General features: G+C 45.1%; 1 protein-coding gene across 1 annotated transcript; it reads left to right on the forward strand.

Annotated features, from left to right (window-relative positions):
- Positions 1-566: 566 nt before the first annotated feature.
- Positions 567-27,626, forward strand: LOC146176925 (amblin-like). The gene is made up of 4 exons (XM_084583038.1): positions 567-646; positions 13,682-13,861; positions 24,416-24,595; positions 27,475-27,626. The coding sequence occupies exons 1-4, from the start codon at positions 592-594 to the stop codon at positions 27,606-27,608; spliced, it is 549 nt and encodes a 182-aa protein (XP_084439164.1). The 5' UTR covers positions 567-591; the 3' UTR covers positions 27,609-27,626.
- The last annotated feature ends 181 nt before the right edge of the window (positions 27,627-27,807 follow it).

The raw sequence follows: 27,807 nt of genomic DNA on the forward strand, positions 1-27,807 counted from the left end.
TTAATAGATTCATCAAGCAAATCACTCACAAATGGTGCTCTCACAATTGAAAACACCAAATTGATTTTCACCCAAACGATGAACCGTGTAATTTTATTTAGTGCATAAAAAAAGAAGATTAAAATAATTATTTGGCTCAATTCTGTACATATCGTTAAGTGCTGTTGGTTATTCCGTAAAAAAATAGTGCACATTAAGAATAAAAAGTTCAGGCTGCCTATCGCGTGTCGAAAAAATGAATAAAGGCGCACTTTTCTGTGTACTGGGCGTGGCCGGCTAGCAAAGTTATATTTTGTAGCCACTGAATTCGGACTGTAGATTAAAATTCGTTTACTGTGACTGCATAGTACTATGAGCTACGGAATAGTTCTACTTTGTTCAAAGATTCAAGCAATGAGGCGAATTTCCACCTGGTGGCAGTACAGTACTCTCAAACAAGTGAACGACCATTTGAAACAGCCGAACAAAGACGCGACAATGTATTGGAATAAAAATGGCACAAACACATTTGCACCTGCCGGACCCGAACACAATGAAAGTGGCTCAAGTGTGGTCTTTGCCTTCCGTTCCCTTAAAGAAGCAGCTTGCACTATGAGAACGCGAGTTTTCTTCTTTGCGTTTGTGTTTTGCTTTATAGCCACGCAAGGTACGTTGGATATTGTTAATCGTAGTCTGTGATGCGTGTGTATTTCACGACTGAAGCTTGCCTGAAGCTCAGAATATATTTTGCTGCAACAAAAATATAGTTTGACGAGCCACATTAATTTATAATGCGCACAAGTGCGTTTCACGGCATTTTAATTACTTGATACGTATTAGTATAGTTACTTTATTAAGCTTCTGTACCAGAGCTGTTAAAGCGCTGCATAAGGATTAGATTATTTTAGAAGCTATTTTAATATAGAGAGATCTTCTGTACAATATTTTCGGCGAGCGTTAGCTCACAGCTACGCCTTCCATGACGTGGCATTAATTGGCACAGTACTCAGAGTTCTGTACTTTTTTTTATTAGATTCTTACTCACACGCTGTTATTCCGCAACACATGCATTTGTCTTGATTAATATTTTTATCGCCGCTGAGAGAAGCCTACGCTGAACACAGCGTTCTAAACTATCACAAAACGCTTGTTTAAATGATGTAATTTGCGGTAAGCTTCAGGTACTATACTTGCGTCCGATAAAGCTAGCATTAATTTTATATCATAAAATATTAAGGAAGAAAGAGTCTTTTAACAGACTGTGAAGTATCAATGAAACATTTTTATTTGCAATGGCCAATGTCACTCGAATTTTACTAAGTGCACTTGGGGCAGAATAGATAATGGGGCAGGTCTCGTGGAATATACCCAGTGCTGGGTTGTGTAGTTAGGTGCCCAATTTCTTGTCACAATAAGGATCTTGGTGGGGACGTATTTTTTGAATCCCAGAAATATTGCTTCTTCACGTAACAATATTAACACAGTAACAACATACAGTATGCAGCGCATTCTATTCCTTTTTCCGTCTTTAAAAAAAGTCCGCCGGGTGATCATCAGCTGAACCTTTGGCTTCCAGTTGGAGTTTACGAACGCAGTTCAGTTTGCATGCTTCAGTTATGTAAGCATATGGAATTATATTAACGCGTTCTAGTCAGTTTTGCATACGCAGTACACGTCTTAGCAGGGGCGTCACAGAGACAATACTTATAGCATATGGAATGATGCTAACATGTTCAGTTTTTGCCAAAATAGCAAATACAGAGGAAATACCATATTTTTCAATAGGAGCGAAACGAGACACGTGAATAGAGGGATATATTATTACTATATTGTTAACGATATTAGACTGACATTCAATGACAGGCGATGGAATAGGGGTATCTGCAAGTGCCGTTCAACATGGAATATAACGTTTTTTTTTAGAGTCAATAGTAAACGTTTACGAAAAATCACAGAAAGTGCTTATATGAATAGCGAACTTTTATTGTTTTCTACAAGGCAGCTCTATGCAACTGGTATTGGGTGCCCTGGTTTATTTTGAATTCTGATATTTTATTTTATTTCTGAAACATTATCGGAACGAAGGTGGCTGGGGCAGGGTGAAATATATATATATATATATATATATATATATATATATATATATATATATATATATATATATATATATATATATATATATTGTAAGAATGGGGGGTTTATTCATCAGATCATCAGAACTTGATCAGCAGGACTGAGCAGATCAGCGGCGAACACAGTCAGATCCAGCACGCGCAGCGATCACGATGCCACTGACTGGCATGTTCCTTGTGCACGTCTTCCTCTTCACAATTACCCGCGGGACGAAGAGGAGACATCCTGGCGACTTACGGGGTGAGCAAGACGGCAGGGTCGTAATAGGGTTTGAGGCGCTGGACGTGAACAATCTCGCGTCCGCGCCAACGTAGATCATGGGACGGCGTAACAGGTTCTACCGCATAATTAACTGGAGAAGTGCGCTCCAGAACTCGGTATGGGCCATGGTATTTAGCAAGAATTTTTGAAGACAGTCCAGGGGCATTGGAAGATATCCATAGCCACACAAGAGCTCCAGACGAGAAGTCCGGTGTCGTGTGTTGGCTGTCATGGTTGGATTTATGGCGGTACTGGGCGTTAGCCGTGAATGCGCGGGCGATTTGTCGACAGTCTTCCGCATGCTGGGCTGCTTGAGACGCAGGTGTATACTATGATGTGTATGGGTGATACGAGAGTATGGTGTCGATTGTAGCAGAGGGGTGACGGCCGTAGAGGAGAAAAAAAGGAGAGAAGCCAGTAGTAGACTGCGTTGCGGTATTGTATTAGTACGCGACATACGGAAGGACGAGGTCCCAGTTCGAGAGGTTGCAGGAGACGTACATAGAGAGCATGTCGCCAAGGGTACGATTGAAACGCTCAGTGAGGCCATTAGTCTGGGGATGATAGGCGGAGGTGGTTCTATGAATAATGTTGCACTTGGTGAGCAAAGCTTTCACAACGCCACTCAAGAAAACGCGTCCTGTGTCGCTGAGCAGCTCTCGAGGTGCGCCATGGCGAAGAACAAATCGCTGCAAAATGAAGGAAGCTACTTCTGACGCTGTGGCAGATGGAAGTGCGGCGGTTTCTGCATGCCTCGTCAGATGATCAACGGCTACGATAGCCCAGCGGTTGCCGGCCGCAGTGTAGGGAAGCGGCCCGTACAAATCAATGCCGACGCGGTCGAAAGGGCGTGGTGGGCTGGGTAACGGCAGCAACTCTCCAGCAGAACGTTGAGGAGATGGCTTGCGACGTTGACAGGTGAGGCATGAGCGAAAGTACTTGAGTACAAAGGTGTACATACTCCGCCAGTAGTAACGCAGCCGGAAACGAGTGTATGTCTTGAAGACGCCCGCGTGACCGGATTGTGGGTCAGCGTGCAAATAGTCACAAATTTGCGAACGTAGCTGCCGGGGAATAACTAGCAACCACTTGCGGCCATCTGCGCAGTAGCTGCGGCGGTAGAGGAGGTTATCACGAATGGCGAAGTGGGAAACTTGACGGCGGAGAGCACGCGATAGAGAAGCAGCTGTAGGATTGGAGATAAAATCGAGGGTAGAGTTTATCCAAGGATCTTGCCGCTGCGCTGACGGCATGTCATTGATGCGAAGCGATGGCGGGGAATCGTCGGAAGGGGAAAGGCTCGCGACCTCAGCTGTAAGGGGGCAGCGGGAAAGTGCATCGGCGTCGTGATATTTGCGGCCAGAGCGGTAAACAACGCGGACATCATATTCCTGAAGTGAAGAGCCCATCTTGCCAGTCTGCCGGACGGGTTTTTCAGTGAGGAAAGCCAGCAAAGCGCATGGTGGTCCGGTGCTCTTCCAACTGAGCTACATCGGCCGCTGTCCCCCTTGCTACTTGCTTGGGTATTTATGTTGTCTGTATACGAACCTTGAGAGTGTTCACCAGCGCCACCCTCAGCCATAGCGGCGGACGTAGAACGTCATTTGTTACCGCCAGCGTCACGTAGAACGTGATCAAGAGCGAGGGCAAAAGCTGTGCTAGAACCCTCGCGCTACCTATGGCTTCAAGACTGCCAGAACCGAGACCCCCGTAAGCTACAAGCAGATCTATTAAGGGGTAATGAGGGTGCTTGTTATAATACATGAAGGAAAGAAGCCAACAGTCGGCGAGGCCAAAGAAAGCGTTGGGGATGGTACTTTTATGTCTTCTTTTAATGTTTGATTAGACAATCACAGAAATTAGTAATGTAATCTGTTTAGCGGAAAGGTAATTAAACACAAAGTAGAAGAAAAACAACGTGCCGATGGTGGGAACCGAACCGACGACCTCCGAATATCTCGTCCGGTTCTCTTCCAACTGAGCTACATCGGCCGCTGTCCCCCCTACTACTTGCTTGGGTATTTATGTTGTCTGTATACGAACCTTCAGAGTGTTCAGCAGCGCCACCCTCAGCCATAGCGGCGGACGTAGAACGTCCTTTGTTACCGCCATCGTCACGCAGAACGTGATCAAGAGCGAGGGCGAAAGCTGTGCTAGAACCCTCTTACGCTACATATGGCTTCAAGACTGCCAGAACCGAGACCCCCGTAAGCTACAAGAAGATCAATTAAGGGGTAATGAGGGTGCTCGTTATAATACATGAAGGAAAGAAGCCAACAGTCGGCGAGGCCAAAGAAAGCGTTGGGGATGGCACTTTTATGTCTTTTTTTTAATGTTTGCTTAGAAAATCACAGAAATTAGAAATGTAATCTGTCTAGGGGAAAGATAATTAAACGCAAAGTAGAAGAAAAACAACGTCCCGATGATGAGCACTCTCAAGGTTCGTATACAGACAACATAAATACCCAAGCAAGTAGCAGGGGGGACAGCGGCCGATGTAGCTCAGTTGGAAGAGCACCGGACACGATATTCGGAGGTCGTGGGTTCGGTTCCCACCATCGGCACGTTGTTTTTCTTCGCCTTTGTTTTTAATTATCTTTCCCCTAAACAGATTACATTACTAATTTCGGTGATTGTCTAAGCAAACATTAAAAAAAAATGAAGACATACAAGTACCATCCCAAACGCTTTTTTTGGCCTGCCGACTGTTGGCTTCTTTCCTTCATGTATTATAACGAGCACCCTCATTACCCCTTAATTGATCTCTCTCTCTCTCTCTCTCTCTCTCTATATATATATATATATATATATATATATATATATATATATATATATATATATATATATCCTAGTGTAGAGAGAGCTGAGGCAGAGAGTGCACTATGAACTAGAACTGATAAAGTAGGCGAACGGACGCTTCAAAACATGACTAGGTTGATTTTCTTAGCTACTACTGTGAACAATGCTTAATAAGACTGGTGCCCGTTTGGAACGTTAGTAAAGTCATCCTGGGCATGTTTTTAGGCATGCGTCAATGTATATATATATATATATATATATATATATATATATATAAGGTATATCAATCTTTTTCATGGGAACTGATTAAATATATTATATTCAGAGTCACATTGAAAACTGAAAACATATTTATTTAGACATTTCGGTCGTAGCACGATCTTTTTCAAGAAATTTCGCGCTAGGAGCGAAACGTCGAAGTAAATATGCTTCAAGTTTTTCAGTTCGACTCTCTGAATATATAAGTATATATACTTGTTTCGACACTATGGAGTAACTTGGGAACTCATGAGCGGCGGGCTTTTCTGACCTATGACCGCGATAACCGGGGAAGCACCGCGGCAGAGTCAGATGCAATGCGAGTCCGATCGGCTGCTTATTTACTATATCCGTTCGGCCTACTTACTTGTCTTAATTTTCGGCCGCCGCAGGTCGAAACGTGCGCCAGTAACGCACTTTCAGTTTTGTCTAAGTGTGAAACAACATGTTCACCTAAATTTTTCGCAATAGCGACTTTTCATAAAGAGAGAAATATAATGCAACATAACATACTAACACACAATAATATAGCATGTGTTAGTGCAATAATAGTTTTGATATTTTAATTTAAACGTTGTTGGTTCGGAGTGCTGCTTTGGCAGACGTCATTTCAGTTGATTGCTGTCCTAAGAAAGAAAGATAACTGGGGCACAGTAATACGTACATGAATCGGATAAATTGCTCTGGCTTGACAGATGCGAAGGGAGTGTTGTGAGCTGGGTGAAAATCTGGGAGTAATGAATGATTAATAAGGTTCATTGATTGATTGAATCAGCGTTAACTGAAAGCCCTGAGTCATGCACATTTGCTTCTGGCATCTGTGTGGGCATCTTGGCCCATTACAGTCACGGCGTGTATTTCAGGCGTGTTTTGAGGTCAATAGGTCAGCTTTAGAGTTCGTCGCAGTGATAAAAGAAGGATAAGAGTAAATGCAGTGGATTAACCTTACCTTGAGGTTTTCAGTTGTCCTGCGTCAAGCTCTCAATTTGTGCTGTATGGCAGCTTTTACTACCGGTCTCTCGTGGCGCACATAAAGGAACTTATTCGAGTTTTTGAGTCAAACAATAAATATGAGGGTCAAGCAGCGCACGCATATTCCAGCTTAGGACAAGCTAATGTTATCGAGGCGAGATCTATACACAAGAAGACAACTTTCAACTGAGCCTTAAGTAAAACAGGATGCGGTAAGCTTTGCTCATGATTGCTGTAATATGGGCGGTGCAAGAAAGATAATGCGTATGGTAATTTGAAGGCACTTGCATAGGAAATGGAAGAAATGACGGCGCCAAAAAGTACGTTGTCAAAGTTTGAATGTATCATACATAAATACATGCATGCATACACATACATACATACATACATACATACATACATACATACATACATACATACATACATACATACATACATACATACATACATACATACATACATACATACATACATACATACATACATACATACATACATACATACATACATACATACATACATACATACATACATACATACATACATACATACATACATACATACATACATACATACATACATACATACATACATACATACATACATACATACATACTGTGAAGAAGATGGGCTTCTTCGCTGGACATTGACAAAGAGGAAGCAGTCTTTCGAGTTGTTGTGCAGACCACAGTGCCGGCCGGAATCGCCCCACTTCCTCGCCGACCTCGACGTCATCCTCGACGGGTAAAATAAACCTTCCCCTACATTTGGCGGAGGTACCGCTTGATACCCTTGCCTCAAGCTGGAGCTTCGCACCCGCACGCTACCGGCAACTCGCAAGGCCAAGGATGAACGCCCACCAACCGCCGCGATGACCCTGCCCGGTCGTCTGTTCTGGCTCCTTGAGCCAGCGAGACCTTGCGCTCTTCAGTGGGACTGACGACATTGAATGTGAAGACCGGCTTGCTTCATACGAGCGAGTGAGTTCGTACAATACGGGGGACGACGCCGCAAAGTTAATGAACATTATCTTTTACTTGACCGGAGTTGCCAATCTATGGTATCGTAACCACAATGCTGATATCACAAACTGGAACTCGTTCAAGTCGAACCTTAACACCGTGTTTGGTCGTCCTGCTGTACGCAAGCTGCGTGCCGAACAACGCCTGCAGGATCGATCACACGGACTCGGGGAGACATTTACCAGTTACATTGAAGATGTGCTCCACCTGTGCAGTCGCGAAAACGCTCAGATGTCGAGCCACAAAAGGTAAACACACATCCAGAAGGGCATCAATTATCACGCTTTTCAAATGCTAAACTCCCGAAATTTGACTACTGTTGCTCAAGTTGTCAACCTTTGCCAGAGCTATGATGAGTTGCGCATGCAGCACCTCCTCCCCCGACAGCCTTCAGCGCCTGGGGAGTCACGTTTTGGCCTCTCCTCTACGTCTCACACCTCCTCGCTGCTGCAGCAGCTCAAAGACTTCATCTGGAAGAAAGTTAGTCGCCAAATACCTCTGCTGCCCACAAACTGCGAGCTGTCCCGCAATTTGGCGCCACTTCGAAAAGTCATCGCCGACCGCGTGCCGGAGGCACTTCCATCTGTCCCTCCGCATACGCCCTGCCTCAGACCACGCCACCCATGGAAGCCCCTCGCATACGCCGACGTCCCTGCCGCACCACTGACGTACGCTGCCGTCGCTGCCCGACCAAGGCCACCTAGCTACCATTTAGTGTACACTACGCCTCCAGGGCCTGCTTAGAAATTTGTTCATGCTCCACAGCCATTGGCTCCACCTCGTTCGCAGATCCGCAATCCTTGGCGAACGAGTGATAACCGTCCCATCTGTTAATCTTGTGAATTTGCTGGCCATATTGCCAGGTACTGCCGAAATCGCGATGCCTACGATTTTCTGCCGCGACAAATGTCAGCTCCCTGGCAGCCGCTCCGAAATCAGTACGCAGCCGCCGAACTATCTGCAAGGTCTGTCGCAAATGACCGTGCCACCTATTCTCCTCACCGCTCAACCTCGCCGCGTCGCCGTTCTCTATCTCCTCTGCCACGGCGTCCCCATCTTGCTCAAGAGGAAAATTGAATGCCCCTGTTCCTGAGGCGAGAACTGCGCAAAGAGCGAACTGTCAAAGGCCTCATGAATCTCCCACAAATCTTCTTGAAGTTTCCGTTGAGGGCGTTGCAGTACTGGCTCTGGTCGACACCGGCGTTGCTATTTCTGCCATGGCTGCTAGCCTTTGCCGTTCATTGTGCAAAGTGACGACACCTATTTTAGGATTCTCATTATGCACGGCAAGTGTCCAGCCTGTAGAGCCTATAGCGATGTAGACAGCTAGAGGCATCATTCAAGAAGTTGAATGCGCAATAGAGTTCGTCGGTTTGTCTTCCTGCTCTCATGATCTTATCTTGGATTGGGATTTTCTATCGCGCAATAATGCGGCGATCAATTGTGTTCGTGCCGAACTGCAGTTTTTTGCGCTAGACGAACCGTCGCCGTACGTTTCTTTTCTCAAAGTCGTCATTGCCGAATATACTGATCTCCCTGCGTGCTCTTTCGTTCTTGTGCCGACAGCTTGTGCTTTTTCCCGAAGCACAGACGTACTTTTCACCCATCGCCTACCTATCTAAACCGCGAAAGTCTTCCTCTGCCTTATGCCGTACTTACAATATCTGCTGGCCTCACTGGGCTCAGGATTTGTAATCCGTTCTCATTTCTCGTGTCGCTGCGTCGCGGTGGATGCCTCTGCTCCATTCAGCTTATTAATTCTATTCTCACCGGTGACGCAACACCCACTTCGCAGCCCGCTGACTTGGCTGGCCTCACATCGCCTGTTCTTGCGCTGGACGAGTCTTCTGCCAAGGTTTTTCTCCGCTCCATCGACGCCAATCTTCCTGGGCCTGAACGCTCTGAACTTCTCGCTCTGCTTCATCAGTTCCGTTCTTCATTTGACTCTCACCAGCTTGCTTTGAGCCGCACAGAAACTGTTGCTCACCACATTGACACCGGTTCCAATGCTCCTCTGCGACAGAACCCTTATCGAGTGTCTGCCACCGAGCGCCGAGTTATTGAAGCCCAAGTAAGCACTATGCTTCAGAATGAAGCGATTCAGCCTTCTAACCGTCGCTGGTCCTCCCCTATTGTCCTGGTGAGGAAGAAAGACGGTTTTATGCGCTTCTGCGTTGACCATCGTCGTTTAAACAAAATCACGAGGAAATACGTCTACTCCCTTCCGTGTATTGATGAGGAATTGGACTGCTTACACGGAGCTGAACTCTTTTCTTCGATCGATTTACGATCCGGTTACTGGCAGGTGCCCATGGCTGTGGGAGATCGCCCTAAAACAGCATTTGTCACCCCCGATGGCCTCTTTGAATTTACCGGCATGCCTTTCCGTCTCTGTAATGGCCCTGCTACGTTCGAGCGTATGGTGGATTTTATACTGCGTGGCCTGAAGTGGAAGACATGCCTCTGCTACCTTGACGACATCGTGGTGTTCTCGCCGGACTTTCCGACCCACCTCTCTCGCCTGAAGCAGGTCTTGACATGTCTTGCGAAAGTCGCCCTACAGCTCAACTTGAAGAAGAATGTATTCTCCGTCACGGTGCTTCTCGTGAATTGCTCAGCGACAGAAGCCGTGTTTTCTTATTTGACGTCGTTTAAGCTTTGCTCGATCAGTGCAAATTCATTCACCGGACTTGCACAGCCTACCACCCACAAACAATCTGCCTTACTGAACGATTTATTCGCACCCTCGGTGACATGCTCGCGATGTATGTCGGGTCTAACCACACGAACTGGGACATTGTCCTTCCTTATATCACCTACGCGTGCAACACTCCTACGCAATCGAGCACAGGTATCTCTTCGTTCTTTTTGCTTTACGGTCGGCATCTATCTGCTCCCCTTGATACTGTCCTCGCTTACAACCCTGACCCATCCTAATGTACTACAGTGACCGAAGCTGCAAAGTGCACCGAAGAATGCCGCCAGATTTTCCGGTCGTTCACGACCGACTCCCAGTAGCGCCAAAAATATCGCCATGAAACCGATCAGGAGAACGCACCACACTTCGAGCCCGGCTCACTCGTGTGTTTCATGCGGCAGCCCCGGCCTCTCAACAAAACTAATCTCCATGTACCATAGGCCCTATCGTGTCCTCGAGCGCACTTCACCAGTGAATTACGTTGTTGTGCCGCTTACGCCATCTTCCGATTTCCCACGCCATGGCCGCGAGACTGTACACATGTGCAGTGCCTTAAGCAGTTTTATGACCCCATTGTATCTTCGTCACCCTAAGTCGCCAGGATGGCTCCTTTTTCTCTGGAGAGCATTGTGAAGAAGATGGGCTCCCTCGCTGGACGTTGACAAAGAGGAAGCAGTCTTTGAAGTTGTTGTCGCGCAGAGCATATTCCCTAGCATTTATTTTTTTATTTCTGCGATGTAGTTATACATCTCAAAATCTAATATCTCTGCACCTCAATTCTTGGCCGATCCCCCTGTGTGGGTATGTGCCGTCACATTAGAGGAGAACAACAACAACAACATAGTGCCGGTCTGAATAACCCCGCTTCCTCGTTGAGCTCGACGCCGTCATCGACGGGTAAAATAAGCCTTCTACATACATACATACATACATACATACATACATACATACATACATACATACATACATACATACATACATACATACATACATACATACATACATACATACATACATACATACATACATACATACATACATACATACATACATACATACATACATACATACCAACATACATACGTACGTACATACATACATACATACCAACATACATACGTACGTACATACATACATAATTACGTATGTACATGAAAAAGCAAACTGGTTATCTGAAGAGGCTTTGCAAATAGCTGAGGAAAGGAGAATGGCAAAAGGTATGGGAGAAAGAGAAAGATACAAGGTTCTCAATGCGGATTTTCAGAAAATAGCAAGGAGAGATAAGGATGCCTTCCTGAACATACAGTGTCAAGCAGTTGAGGACAACAGCCAATTAAGGAACACAAGAGCTCTGTATAAGATAATCAAAGATATCAAAGGAAGCTTCTGTGCTAAGCTGGGCGTGATAAAGGACAAACGAGGCAAGGACCTCACTGAAGCCTCAGAGATAAAGAAGAGGTGGCAGGAATACACAGAAGAACTGTACGAGAAGGACCCGGATGTGCAAGCCCAACATAGGACGGTTGTGATTACTGATCTCGAGCCGGGCATCCTGAAGAGTGAAGTTGAATGGGCCTTAGCCAGCCTTGCTAAGAACAAAGCTAGCGGAATTGATGGTATTCCAGCTGAGTTGCTTCAAAACCTCAACCACGACGCTGTTAACACACTGCATACATTATGTCAAAAGATTTGGACAACCCTGCAGTGGCCACAGGATTGGAGGAGGTCAGTTTACATCCCCATTCCAAAGAAAGGCAGTGCCAAAGATTGTTCCAACTACCGCACGATCGCGCTTATTTCGCATGCTAGCAAGGTGATGTTAAAAATCCTGCAAGGTAGGCTGCAGCAGTATGTGGATCGGGAGCTTCCGGACGTGCAAGCTGGGTTTCGCAAGGGCAGAGGAACTAGAGACCAAATTGCCAACCTTCGCTGGATCATGGAAAAAGCAAGAGAGTTCCAGAAACCTATTTACTTCTGCTTTATTGATTATGCGAAAGCGTTTGACTGCGTAGATCACAGCAGATTGTGGCAAGCTCTCCAAGAGATGGGAGTTCCAATTCACCTCATCTGTCTCCTCAGGAACCTTTATGAAGGGCAAGAGGCCACAGTCAGAACTGGTCATGGTCTTACTGATTGGTTTCCGATTGAGAAAGGGGTGAGGCAAGGCTGCATACTGTCGCCCTGCCTATTTAACCTATATGCAGAGTGCATCATGAGGAAGGCCGGTCTGGACGAGTCTTCAGCTGGAGTGAAGATTGCTGGAAAACGTATCAACAACCTTAGATATGCGGATGATACCACTTTAATGGCAGAAAGTGAAGTGGAACTCAAGAGACTTCTGATGCGCGTACAAGAAGAGAGTGAGAAGTTTGGGCTTAAACTGAACATTAAAAAGACGAAGATCATGACGTCTTGCCCTATCAAGTCCTGGAGCATCAATGGACAAGAAGTGGAAGCTGTGACAGATTTTCTGTTCTTGGGCGCCAAGATTACCTCGGAAGGAGACCGCAGCCATGAAATTAGGAGACGCCTGCTTCTGGGAAAGAGAGCAATGGTTAGCCTTGACCGCCTAGTAAAGAGCAGAGACATTAGTCTGTCAACCAAGATCGGTATCACCCGTGCTATGGTCTTTCCAGTTGTGATGTATGGATGCGAGAGTTGGACTGTGAAAAAGGCTGACCGCCGAAGAATTGAAGCGTTTGAATTGTGGTGCTGGCGAAGACTCTTAAGAGTTCCTTGGACTGCCAGAAGATCAAATCAGTCGATATTGTCGACCATAAACCCTGACTGCTCATTGGAGGGTCAAATTCTAAAGTTAAAGCTCAGCTACTTTGGTCATCTGATGAGAAGAGAGGAGTCGCTGGAGAAAGATTTGATGTTGGGAAAGGTTGAGGGTCGCCGGAGAAGGGGTAGGCAGCGAACGCGATGGTTAGATGGCATTCTCGAGGCATTGCAGATGAAGCTATGTGATGTTAAGAAGATAGTGAGAGACCGGAAAGCGTGGCGTGACATGGTCCATAGGGTCACGAAGAGTCGGACACGACTGAACGCCTGAACTGAACTGATACATACATACATACATACATACATACATACATACATACATACATACATACATACATACATACATACATACATACATACATACATACATACATACATACATACATACATACATACGTACATACATACATACATACATACATACATACATACATACATACATACATACATACATACATACATACATACATACATACATACATACATACTTACATACATACATACATACATACATACATACATACATACATACATACATACATACATACATACATACATACATACATACATACATACATACATACATACATACATAAACTCGCCCACACGCACATACATAGCCGCCGTGGTAGGTAGAGCCTTTGAAAGTTTAGAAAGGCAATGTTACAGCAGAAAGATCCTATCGCGTGGCTCCTTGTTCTAATACATTGCAATTGTGGGCAGCTGACCTTAACTTATTTTCTCTACAATTCTTTGTCTCTAATGTGCAATCCAGTTTCAGGAATCGAGTGGTCACGTTGTATGCGATGGAAAGCCATTGGGAACTGTAAAAATAGGATTCCATCATGGTACTTCGACATGTGGACATTACGCTGCAAAGGATTCATGTACAGTGGTTGTGGTGGCAACCGCAACAGGTTTCCCACTGAAGATGAATGCAACAAATCTTGCTTACGTAAGTAACTCAATTCACAACCAGCACCTCTTAGGTTCCTTCACTAAGCCCCAAATTAACTATTTCAAAATATTGCTTGTACAAAAGAGAATAAGCTTGTTTATTACTGTAACCAAACTGGTATCTAAGCTTATAAGACAAAGTTCACAAATGGTTCCGTGACGACGACTGGTGTGCCGGAATCCTACTGCCTCTATATCTATGACCGGTTTCGTTTACTGATGGCGCTTTAAGTGTTTATAGACTTCTGACAAAATGTCGCGGAATGAGCGAAACGCAGCGATGTCTAGGACATTTTATGCATGAGTGAATTTATGAAGGCAAGGAGTCACAGTAAGAAACAAAACCCCTCTTCTGGTATTGTTTGGATCAGTGTGACACCTTGTGTCATCCACATTTCGATATTTACCTGTTCACAAATTGTCTAGTTTGGATATAACATGTCCCGACATGCATCTGAAAATAATAATAGACTTTCGAAGAGTTTCCACGTATATACATAATTGCACAACAAACCACGCGATAAGGTGGTATTTGAGAAATTTTGTTATTCAATTGTTTCCTGTGGGTTTGGTTTGGTTTGGTAAAACATTATTTCCCACAGTAGGGGTCTAGAAGGACACTGAGCCAGGCGCCAGGTGTAGAGGGCAGCTCCCACTTCGTCACAGAGAGCCTGAAGCTCTCCGCCACCACGCGGGTCTCCTGGACAGCCCGAAATTGATCATGTAGTGAAGCACTTTTTAACACTTTGTCCTAATGTTCCTTGTTCTTGGCGAAGGCGTCGCTCGATGCACAATCACAAAGAATATGGGTTAAGTCTACATGGTCACTGCACCGTTCACACACGTGTTGTCCGTCGTAGTCTGGGTCGATCAGGCCTTTTTCCTAAATTTGCCCGAATGCGAGGTAAAATTTTGCTATTGAAATACATGTCAAATTAAGATTTTTTTTAAAGATTACAAGCATTCAAACAGCAATCGAGACTAGATGGCTCGCGTTTCTGAGCCACAACCTTTATTAGCTATTAGAGGTTCTTAATCTATGTGGAGTTTTTGTACTGTCAAGGGTTTTGTACTGTCTGAACTAGGAGAGCTCAAAGCAGGTGCGTTGCGTGCACTGATTCCAAAGGAGTGCCGATTTTATTACTGTACAAGGAATCAAATTCCCGCATTGATGGTTTTGCTTAAAAGATACAAATTTAGATAATATTCTGACATCGCAAAGCGCTTTTGTTTTACGCGTCCAGTTGAATGAAAGGCTTATCAAGGAAGGCAAAAATGTTTTGAAGGTATGTGAAATAAATCGCAAGGAAAACAACTCCGTACCTGACTTGAGAAATAGAGTTATTTCTGGACGAATGGTGAAAAGATACTGTCCAAGCAAACTCAAAACAGGAAATATAGCCTATAATCGCACCATTTCAAGGCCTTCTAAATGATGCGTAAAGTACAACGTTTTATTGCTGACACTGTCTATCAAAGTGACGGTCTCTCCTAGAAACGTCAGTCAGAACGTCATTGTGTTTGAAAATTGCTGGCTGCCTTCTCAAAAGCGTTATTTCTTATACTACTAGCATTTGCCGGTTTCTCGTCTGTTCCTTTATTGGTCTCAGATTCAAGACTGTGGTCAAGTCACGTGGTCATAGCTACAGCATTGTAAATAATTTTGTAGCTTACACGTTATCATGCATTCGATGGAGTTCACCATCTGGTCCAACATGTTTGATATCACGGTTCCCCAAAACCACGCCCCACCGCTCCACCGCTGCATTGCCCAGTATACCATCGACCGGCCTTAACTACTTCACCTGGGTATAGGTGTGAGTGTCGCCACTTAAAACCACCATTGTTGGCAAAAATTGTCGTCTACCCTTTCGAGATACAAGGCTCTCAGTACGCCAACGGAACTAGCACCATATGGAGCACATAACTGTTTTCTAGCTAAATCCCAACATGTGCGAGGCATTTACAGAGACGATCTTTGTTCCGCCAAACTGTGACTGGGTGCGAACTTCGCGGGCCGTGGCAGCAATCCAGTGGTCATAGAGACGTGCGCGTGGTACCAAACGAATCGTTGTTTCATGATGTACATGCTGCAGCCCGAACTGAGGACATCGAATTCGAAGTTGTAAAGTTCAAGCTAACGATCCTAATCGTACCCCTTTGACGGCCAAGCACTTTTTTAAACCTAAACATTCGGTCTGCCTGGCAAAAAGCTTATGCCCGGTCAGTGGTGCTGGGCGATTTCGAGTTTTATATGAATTTGATAATGCTGACAGAAACATAGTAAAATTGAAATACCTAAATATACAAGCGTGAGGGCAATACAAGTTTTTGTTCTAAATAGAGTAAACAGGCTTTAACAAGGCGCTAATGCATGGAAAATGAGATGCAATGCAAACCCCTTCGCGAATTTGTTTTAGTTTGTTAGGCTATTGAATGCCCGTCTCTATCTTGTCGCAATTACATTTACTGCGTAATATATCGCACTACGGATGGTGATTTCATTTCTTTTGTTGTTCATCTTCACTATCCGATGAGCCTTGTTAACGAGAAAATGCGTGAAGTACTACTCAGAGGCAATTTTAACCGACCAGTTTAAGGCTCATTCGGATAGAGAATTGCTTCTGACAACTGTATAATCCAACCATCTGGTATTTGTTGCATAAATGCCCATGCTGGTGCCGCGTGCACAGCGATTGTCAATGATACCTTTATCATGAGTACAAATGCCGACTATATTTTTTAGAGATATAAGTAGTAATTTTCACATTTTTTGTGCCTCACAATGCAGAACGGTCGTATCAGAGTTTCCACCGCGAAACCTAGATGCGTTTCTTAATAGCATCGGGTACGAGTAGTGGAATTCATTTAAATGCTGTGACCTGAAGGTGCTGCCTACGAAGAATTTTGTCGTATTTGAAAATGTATCTCCCATTAACAACTCCCTGAAGACGCACAACAAATATTAGCGCCAAATGCCCGCAATGAAAGATCAACCACGCCTCGTTAAATAAATTGAATTCTGTACAAATTCTAGACATTAAGGTTCACCCATGACTTGAAAAGTGTCAAGCAGCACTGTAACAAGCTAAAGTCCTTTCAGACAAATGACAAGATTGCTAATTTATATAACCAATTTGCTGGTGGACCTGCTGTGACAAAATTGCTGGTGTTTGGAGTAAGTTGAATTGGTTACTGAATCATCTGCTCGCCATTTCATGTTTTAATGACCTTAGCTCGGAAGGCCGACATATATAGTGTATAGGCCTTGCTGAAAATTTTAATATATTCTTTATGGACCCTGCCGTTCATACACAGTGCGTTTTGTATACGGCGTGAGAAATCAAGATAAAAATCCACAGCGTATATTTAGAGCCACCGGATGAATTTCGGATGCAGCAAGACACGGCAAATAGACAACATTTATGTATTACTAGGAAAATATGAGCTTAATGTTATTGCACTGCTCGTTCCCCGCAGTGCTTCAAGCCCCTAAGCCTGGTCTAGACAACACGCATTGGAGAACGTCAGGCATTTTTACGCTTGGAAATTTTCAGCCCATTTGTCGCACTACGCTTTTCGTTATTTCATTTTATAACTTTAATTGGTGATGCACGCTAGTATGCATTTAATGGCCGCATTTCCTCCTTTTTCGCGTCTCTCTCTTCCTAATTCTTTTTCTTACGCAGAGTAGCATGTCGGCGAATCCTTAATGCCGGTTAAATTGCCTGGTTTCCATTAGATGTTTTCTGTCGCTCTCTAATGAACACACGCACGCACGCACGAGCACACACACACACACACACACACACACACACACACACACACACACACACACACACACACACACACACACACACACACACACACACACACACACACACACACACACACACACACACACACACACACACACACACACACACACACACACACACACACACACACACACACACACACACACACACACACACACACACACACACACACACACACACACACACACACACACACACACACACACACACACACACACACACACACACACACACACACACACACACACACACACACACACACACACACACACACACACACACACACACACACACACACTTACAGCCTTGTCTCATCGGCGTGTTTTGTTCACCAAGCTGGTGCAAATTTCCAATACTATCGTTTATTACATGTGCAATATAAATGATTTACGAGAGTATAGAGCCCAAATTAGTTTTGTTCATTTTTCCAAAGTTCTGAAAAAATATTTATAAGTGATTGTAAAGCTTCTGTAAGAAATCAGATCTTTTGACCCATTCGCGGCATTGCTTCTTTGACGGGAAATTTATGGAAACATCATTGATGCCTCAAAAAGAAATGGTTCGCATATTTGTTGAACTTTGACAGCTAAGCGTTGGAATTTACATTCACTTTTCAAAGGCATTTGACCACCTCAATCACCAAGATCTGACTTAAAAGTTGCAGTTAAAAGAAATTCACCGAACAATCCCGCATCTCCTCCAGTCTTAATTGCAGTATCGCATTCAGTCCATTAACAATGGAAGCGTTCTTTAGTGCTGTGAAGAGGTCTGTAAAGGTGCTCCCCAGGAAGGAATTCTGTTCTGCTGCGTTTCATTCTATATAGTAATGGCATGACTTCTATTAGGAATGACCATGAGTACGTTAATATGTCCATGATACTAGTGCTTTTGTGGGAAAGATACGCAGTCGCTAATGCTATAGCTAATGACAACCAGGTTGAATAAATGGAATCGAACTCGTTGCTTAATAATAGCACAAAAAAGAAACCCACTATCTTTCTTCCACTGTTGCGTGTGGCTTCAGCGTAGTGTGAAAGCCAAGATGGTCTCATTAATGCAAACATGTCGTGGGATGACTACTATGATATTGACACATGCCATTCATAGGCGACGAAGATTTGAACCGGCGATTCGGAGAAGACGACGAAGCGAAACAGTGCTCCGCTTTCGTGCTGCCCTGACTGGCTGTTGGTGTCCTTCGGTGTCAGAGTGCCAGAACGCCTTCTGTGTAACGTTACGTTACAAATCTGGTGGAGGAATCGCCAGGTATCGATCCAGTCCTGCAGAATCAACCTGCCAATACGGAGCTTACCCCCGTACATCAACGCCTCGGCCGCCGCCTACGTGGAGAGCCCCCTGAATTCGGACCCCTTCCGGCTGCTACCAGAACGACGCATCCTCAGACGGCCGTCGAACCTGCTGCAATGACATCTGAGAGCAGGCTTCCCACCCACATCCTGTGTCATCAGCCGCGAACACCCCCCTCCTTTCATGGCGACGTGTTCGAGGACGCCGAGGACTGGCTTGAGAACTACGAGCGAGTTGCTCGTTACAACGGGTGGACTGATGAGCGCAAGCTCCACAACGTGTACTTCGCCCTTGAAGAGTCTGCACGGACATGGTTTGAAAACCATGAGGCTGCCTTCCCATCCTGGGCAGCCTTCCGTCGTGATTTCAAAGCCACCTTTCCTAGCGCCGACCGCCGGGAGCGAGCAGAAGCTGCGCTACACTCGCGCAATCAGCGCCCGAACGAGAGCGTGCGTATGTTCTTTGAGGACATGACACGCCTTTTCAAGCGTGCAGACCCACAAATGCCTGAAGATAAGAAACTGCGTCACCTGATGCGGGGCGTTAAACAAGAACTTTTCGCCGGACTGGTGCGCAGTCCACCGCGCACTGTGGCGGAGTTTCTCAGCGAGGCAGCGACCATGGAGACAACGCTGCAACACCGAGCCCGTCAGTACAACCGTGACGTGAACATCATTGGGTCCGACGCACCTCCTGTGCATATCGGCAGCGACATGGATGCGCTACGAAATCTCATCCGTTCTGTCGTGCGGGAGGAACTGCAAGCGCTCCGGATGCCTTGCAACACAACAGCTTTTCCTTCACTGGCTGAAGTCGTCCGGGACGAGGTGCGTATGGCAGCTCAGCAAGTTGCTGACGTTCTCCAGCAGCGCGTTCCCCACCAGACGATCGACGCGAGGCCCACCTACGCGTCCGTATTACGTAGGGCTCCCCCGCCGGATCATAGTATCAACGCCGCAGCTCCAGCAATGGAGCCGCAGGGTCCTCGCATGGAGGGACTCGCATGGAGCCGCATGGGGCCTCACTACTCCCCTCCGCCTATCTACCAGCGACCCCGTCAAGTATGGCGGCCCCGGGACCGTCGCCCCCTGTGCTATCATTGCGGGGAAGCCAGTCACCTTTACCGGGCGTGCCCGTACCGCCGCGTCAACATGCGGGGTTTCGCCTCGGAGGAACTCCACCCTCGGAATGACGAACGGCCTACTGAGATTGCAAGCGACCTTGCAGCGCGACAGTATCCCGTAACGTCCGGTTACCAAGAGCGTCGGTCTACGTCCCCGACGAGCTACCGCTCTACAAGTCCCCATACTTCCCGACGCCGCTCCTCTCCCAGCCCTAGCCGGGAAAACTAATATCAGCGGCCTTCGGAGGCAGGGTCGCTGATGTCGGGAAATGTGAAGATCCTCCGTCATCGTCAGGCCGACCCGACGAGATTTCACTTGTGTCAGGTAGCGACAGCATCCGGCATACTACCTCCGATTTATGTGTAACGATTGATGGAGTGGATGTCACCGCGTTACTCGACACTGGTGCCGATTATTCAGTAATGAGCCGTGGTCTCGCCCGAGAATTGAAGAAAGTTTTGACACATTGGTCCGGCCCGAAAATTCGCACGGCGGGAAGTCACTTGATCGAACCTGCAGGCAAGTGCACAGCGCGGGTCGGCATCCGTGGTTTTGTGTATGTCGGAGAATTTATCGTGCTTCCTGAGTGTTCGAAAGACTTGATCCTCGGTCTAGACTTCCTGCAGACCAACGGCGCTGTCATTGACCTGAAAGAAGCGCGTGTTTCCTTTTCGACGAAACGAGCCGTGGCGCGCATTGAAAACGAAGATCCGGGTCTGAACGTTTTGCGTATAGTCGACGATGACGTGAGGGTTCCGGCACGTTCTAGTGTGTTGGTTCTTGTAAAGCATGACTTATTCCACGATTACGAGGGCATCGCGGATGGGCACCTTCCGCTACTACTCGAGAAGGAATTAGCCGTTGCTCGAGGACTCGTACAACTCCAGAACAGTTGTGCTACTGTCCTCCTGACAAATTTTGCTAAGGAGATGCGGCATCTCGCCAAGGACACGGCTGTTGCCGTCCTTCACGATGTTACTGCCTTGCCTCATTTATGCACCACCGGAGCGAACCCTAAAGAGGAGGCCGCACCTTGTCATGCTCTGCAGACCGTTAAAATTAACCCCGACTTGAGGCCCGATCAGAGGAATCTTCTTTCGGCTCTTCTGAGCGATTTCGCAGACTGCTTCGCCACAGGCTCTAAGGTTGGTCGTACTCCTGTCGCCAAGCACCGAATCATCACCGATGAGTCCACGTTACCGGTATGCCAGCGCCCGTACCGGGTTTCTCCTAAAGAACGTGACGCCATTAAAATGCAAGTGGATGAAATGCTTGCGGACGACTTGATCCAGCCTTCGACGAGCCCATGGGCATCGCCAGTGGTCCTTGTCAAAAAGAAAGATGGCACCTTGAGATTCTGTGTCGATTACCGAAAGTTAAATAACGTGACTAAAAAGGACGTCTATCCGCTGCCCAGGATTGATGATGCCCTCGACCGACTACGCGACGCCAGGTACTTCTCCTCATTAGACCTCAAAAGCGGATACTGGCAAATTGAGGTGGATCAGAGAGACCGAGAGAAGACTGCATTTTTGACGCCCGACGGCCTATACGAGTTTAAGGTGCTTCCGTTCGGTCTTTGCTCTGCACCGGCCACGTTCCAACGTATGATGGACACGGTTTTATCAGGTCTGAAGTGGCAGTCGTGCTTGGTGTACTTAGATGATGTCGTTATTTTCTCGCCTACTTTCGAGCAACACTTGGACCGGTTGCGCATCGTGCTTCAAGCACTCAAAGGCGCGCAACTAACGATCAAGCCTGAGAAATGCCACTTTGCTTTCAAGGAACTACGCTTTCTCGGCCATGTTGTCAGCGCACAGGGCGTTCTCCCTGATCCCGAAAAGACGACGCGGCTCACACCCTTCGAGCTTGTCTTCGGCCGTCGAGTGACCACTCCACTGGATACAATGCTGCCCGTGTACACCGACGACGAAGATGAGCTTGACCTGGACATCGCTAGTTTTACCCAGCGTGCGGAAGAAGCACGGCAGCTGGCAAGGCAGCGCATATACCTACAACAGCAACTAGACGCTGACCGTTACAACAAGGGACGGCGCTTCGCTGCCTACGAGCCTGGAGACTATGTCTGGATTTGGACGCCCGTTCGTCATCGTGGGCTGTCTGAAAAATTGCTGCGCCGGTACTTCGGCCCATATCGTGTCCTCCGCCGCCTCAGCGACGTTACTTACGAAGTTGAATCCGCGACCCAAGATCCCTCAAGCCGCAGACGACGCAAGTTCACTGATGTTGTACACGTCGTCCGGATGAAACCCTACCACGATCGCCCCGCTGACTATTCTTGAGACTGATGGTGCCCCGTTTTGTGTTGTGGTATCCCACACCAACCTAGCATAACATCTGTCAGCTCATCGCATCAAGCAGCATTTGCAGCATCGAGGCGATGCTGCCAAGAAGGGGGGCAATGACACATGCCATTCATAGGCGACGAAGATTTGAACCGGCGATTCGGAGAAGACGACGAAGCGAAACAGTGCTCCGCTTTCGTGCTGCCCTGACTGGCTGTTGGTGTCCTTCGGTGTCAGAGTGCCAGAACGCCTTCTGTGTAACGTTACGTTACAATATTACGGAAACGCAGCTATCAAAACTTGATTTGCAACACACTCTTACTCTGTATGTAATTGTGGGGGCCTGTTGCACAGAAAAATGTCAGTAAATGGCATCTTCTGCAAAAAAGGGCGGTTCTATTTTTACCAGCGGCATACGAAGCCCAGTTATGAACTACCTACCCATTTTCTTGAATAGTGTCCCCTCTAAAACTTTAAAGGCAATATGTAGCTAAGTCATAACTCAGTTAAACAAACACAACTCGCTATGTTTCAGCCGCATGGCTTTAGTCAAGGGATACTATGCGATACACCGTTGCTGGTTTACCCATGATTTAGACTTGGCTACTGATAAGCAATTGATTGCTGAGTGCATTTTCTTAGAGTTAAGCAAAACACTTGATGTATCCACGCCCTTAGGACAAAAAAATTAAAAAATAACGCTGTCATAAAGTACACTCTTGTCAAATATTGGTCCACAAGCAGAGAGGCTGGCATGCTGTATGGTTTTTCTTCCAAATACGCAACAATACCTCAGGAATACCCAAAGGGTCTGCGTTTGGTTCGATTGCGTTTTTGTTGTACATTAATGACACTTCAATTGGTACAGGGAGCTTACATAAATGGTTTTCAATGATTCTGCTATTTATGCCGAAAGAAGTGCCAATTGTTATTTCAAAGTCTTGAAGGGGGATTTTGATACTATGCAAGTTTGCCTTCTAGTTGGGCGATGTCCCTAAATATTATTAAAACTCTTAGAACTCTTCACTTCATGTCAGCTTTACAAAAATAGGTATACAAAAAGTAACGTAAAGTATATAACAGATGACGTGACTTTAAACAAAACCAAAAAATTTAAATACCTAGGCTTCTCTACAGCTGATTACGTTGGAACAAGGACGTTAACAACATTTAGGAATTATAGGCAGCCTCAGTTTTGGATTCCTTCGAGAGGTATTACAGTCGTCTCTCTAAAAGAGCACTAATAAAGGGTTGAGTGTTGAAGGAAGTCCCAGTTCACCCGCTGAGCCAACGTTTTGATAAGAAGACTTGTCTTCGTTTTGGACCTCACGTCGAAACATTGGCTTGGCTTGAGAACTGAGGCTACCCTTCTAACCTTCTTCAGTCGTCTTCCACACTATAACATCTTCCTCTGGTTCTACATCAGAAATCGGTCATGTAACTTAAAAATTCAGCTATATTTTAGATATATTCGGCCAATATGTATGTTCTGGCATATTTATTGGGTACGTCATCAAATCAAAAGAATACACAACAGGGCAATCACATTTGTTCTTGGAGATTACTGCCGGAAACTTAGCATGACTGCTAATAAACATAAAATTAAATAGCAAGACTTACAAGGCTAGCAAAAATGTTTAAATGAAATTATTTCATACCATTCAACATTTAAGAACTGGCATAAATCACGAAAACTACATCCACACATCAAAGTATTATATCGTGACTATCGGACCAAGACCTCAATGTCAGGGAACTCTCTCGTAGTGGTAACTTCTTTCGCTACTCGCTTTTTTCATTTTATTTATAACTTTTGAAGGTTGATGTAGTTGGCTATGAAGAATTGTGTATATTCCATCTATGCCTGCAATCAATATGTGACGTCATACATTCAGCATGTAGTCCCCCTGAAGTAAGGTGCTAGTGGCGATCCAGGTACGAAACAAACAATAAAAGAAAGCGTGCTGACAGCAAGTGATTTCCAATTCTATTTCAGCCAAATCTAAGCGCAAGCAAGTGTGCAGCCTGGAGCCGAAAGCAGGCAAATGCAAGGCTGCCATTCCTTTATGGTACTACGACCCTGAATCCGACAAATGCCGGGGCCTTATTTACGGCGGCTGTAAAGGAAATGGCAATAGGTTTGAAACGTGCCTCAAGTGCATGAAACGTTGCAGTGGTAAGTTGTACTTCTTTCTATTGCTGAATCAGTTGAAAAAATTCAATCTCTTTTAAACTACATAAAATACCTCTTTATTGTCTCTGTACAGAAGATATGATCTAATACCTAGAGGTCTGGCACAGAGAAAAACGCTAGTACTGACCCGCATGCGGCCTGTGATGGCTAATTCACTCTTAGTTCATCAGCGGCATTCTCATTAGAAAGCTTACAAGAATACATTTATCCTTGTGGTGGTTTTACTCTGTTTATGCTAGGACCTTCCATGGTCTTTAAACGAAATTGTACTAAAGTTCCTAAATGCAAAGTTCAAGGCCAAAAAATGCAACATATAAATCTCAACATGGATGGATACACATTATTGTAAAAGTTTTGTGTATATACAAGTAAATACTTAAACTCTCACACTCTTTTAATAAGCCTATTTCGGTAGATATAGGTCATGTATTATAGCAAATATGCATGACAATGAATTCTTCCGTAATGGTATATTCCTGAGCTCGAACAGCAAAATTTATGAAGAGAATATATTCGGCTGTGCAGTGTGCTGGCGAGTTTAGGCTGTGTAGCTTTGGCTGCATGAGATGAAAATGTTGTAAGGGAGTATAGTTTACTGTAGTGAGGAAAAAAGCGTCCCATCTTTTCAACTTCATTTTTCTATCGCATTAAAACATGAGAGTGAGCTCAAGGTGGGGTGAAGTCAGATATTTTACTCAGTAGAACACAGGGTTTACCAGGAAAGGTAGCCAAATTTGCTTCCAAATAAAATTTATTAAGGAACTGCTTTATATAATCTATCATGGGGCCACCATAAATCTCTCGAGTCGAAATATAGACACTTCTCGAAGCATTTTGTGTTACCCTCATTGAAATATATCAGCATATTATAAGGTAAAGAGTTTCAATCTGTCTCGCTTGTTGGTATATAGGCAATAAAAAAAACTGAGTTCATTTAGTTCCAAGCGGAGTAAAACGCGCGGCGAATGTCGGTCCATAGTTACCAAGTTTCGTTTTTTTATACGTTGTATAAAATATACAAACCAACTTCATGCTATCAGACCGGCTTTAGCAAGCATTGGAAATGATGTGCGAGATAAGGCACATAGGACAAGGTTGCAACGGTTGCCTCAGGCTCGCCGTCTTTATCAGCCCTAATGGCCGTGCTTGAGTATTGTTGCTGCCACACGAATGGGCTACAGAGTAGCAATGAGCCGATCACAACTGGTGGTGTAGTGCACTGTGAATACTTCAGTGGTAGGAGCTTATCAGCTTCTGTGCTTATGATTAAGCATCCCTTACTGCCTACTCGAACTTAACGCAGCGAAAGGCTAGCTGGAGCTTCCATTGACAAATGCCAGACGCCATTATACTCTGGCCTTTTATGGAATGTATGCGCTGCAGCTGGAGAAGTTCTGTTAACGAGAGAGCACATTGTACTCGGAAGTATCGAGGCGCCTGACATAAGCAACTTGCGTTGAGGTATGCTATTTTGAGGACATTATAAAACAGAGCCTATGCCCTGAGGCAATAAACAAAGTTATTAAAAAAAATAGAGCAAGCGTTTTTTTTTTCAGGGCACCCATCTCCTTCCCATCGTTTTCTGCCTGTGTTCATGCTATCGATGTCAAAAGATTTGTGTTAATCATGCGCGCACATCAATTGCTGAGAATGAAGTGTCCAGGTCAATATTTTCTTCCTCATGGGCTCACTGTAGGAATAAATTCATTCATTCATTCCTGACACATTCAGGCGATATCTTATCAGTCATCATAATCACAAGCAGCAGCTGTATATACCGACTGCAGGGCGAAGGCCTCCCCTATGCTCCATCGATTAACCCGGGCGTGTCATAGCTGCATCCAGTTGACTGTTGTGAACTTTCTAACCTCATCTCACCACCTAACGCTCTGCCGGGACCAGCTGCATTTTCCTTTCCTTGGAATACAATTGCTTACGCCAGTAGCGACCATCAACTATCCTGTATTCGCACTACATGCCTTGTGCTAGCTCATTTCTTCTGGATTTCCATTAGAATGTCATCAACTCTAGCGTTTTCTCCGACCCGTTCTGCACACTTCCTATTGTTAACGTTACACATACTACTTTAAGTTCTAGAGATCTCTGCACAGACCCATTTTCTTTAGCCAGTTATCTGATTCGTAGGCCACTGTAATTTATAATTGCAAAAAAATAAATTACACTTCAAGCGAGCTGATTCGAGACAACAACGGGTAAGGGCTAAGGCCACTAAATCGATTGGAAATCTCATTTTATTTTGTAGCTCGAGTAACGTCTGATCAGTTTACTCATGTACACCGAATGTATTATAATAATAAATTTCGCATTTTATGACAATATTCTAAATGTGCTTGGTCAAACCACGCAAATTATATGACAATGTTTCGTATACTTTATGATGCCGGAAATCAGACTACTGCAGAGTTAGCTGCAAATTGAGATCAACATTTTGTCCTCGCCGAATTGCTGCAGCATGTTATGTGCTAAATAATCTGTAGGTAGCTTATTGAAATAGCTTAAATTACAGCAATTGTCTGCTTAGGCAAATAACGCTTGAGTCAATAATAGACCGCGGGTTTGAAGCAGACATTCTTATGGTGCGGCTAAAGAGAGTTTATAGCGCATGAATGGCTCGCATTCATATTGTAATGAACTGAGAGTGATCGGTCCCAACTATTTCAAAACGTTTTGTCAAGATTATAGAAGCATCGAGGGGCCTTAGAGTACAGACTTAGCACGGCGTAAATTATTTTTTAAACTCTACTAATAACTTTATTCTGTTGGAAAATAATTTCAAGGAAGATTGTCAAACCGTACGCCTCGCGTTTAATATCTGTCACACTTGTTTTCAAATTTCAAAGGACACAACAACGCTCGGAAAATCTGCAAGAAGCAAACCAAAGAATTCCTCAAGAAGTACAACCTGGGGTCAGACCAAGCGCGCAAATTATCCAAGTGGCCTCTTGGAATAAAGTTTCCTTTCATCGGAAAATAGGTGCATTTGTACAAAGCACATTTAAAAAATACATGTTTATCTCTGAACTGGGAATAAAACACTGCATCTGTGCACCGTGTTTTCTAGTGTTCGAAAATATTTTTCAAACCGACACGAAAGTTCGCCCTCTGTTAAGTGCTTCGTAGTTTCAGAAAGCGCATATCTCTCATACAAGGAGGACATACCAGTTCTTTCATTT

Source organism: Amblyomma maculatum, chromosome 10 (genome assembly GCF_055883805.1).
Source record: "Amblyomma maculatum isolate TAMU_Amacu chromosome 10, ASM5588380v1, whole genome shotgun sequence".
In the NCBI taxonomy this organism is placed as follows: Eukaryota; Metazoa; Arthropoda; class Arachnida; order Ixodida; family Ixodidae; genus Amblyomma; species Amblyomma maculatum.

What these genes read in the sequence shown, in the direction of transcription:
- LOC146176925 (XM_084583038.1), top strand. Translation starts at nt 592, where the DNA reads ATGAGAACGCGAGTTTTCTTCTTTGCGTTTGTGTTTTGCTTTATAGCC. An exon ending in TTGCTTTATAGCCACGCAAG is followed by an intron (nt 647 to 13,681) that starts GTACGTTGGATA and finishes TGTGCAATCCAG; the next exon opens with TTTCAGGAATCGAGTGGTCA. An exon ending in GTGCATGAAACGTTGCAGTG is followed by an intron (nt 24,596 to 27,474) that starts GTAAGTTGTACT and finishes CAAATTTCAAAG; the next exon opens with GACACAACAACGCTCGGAAA.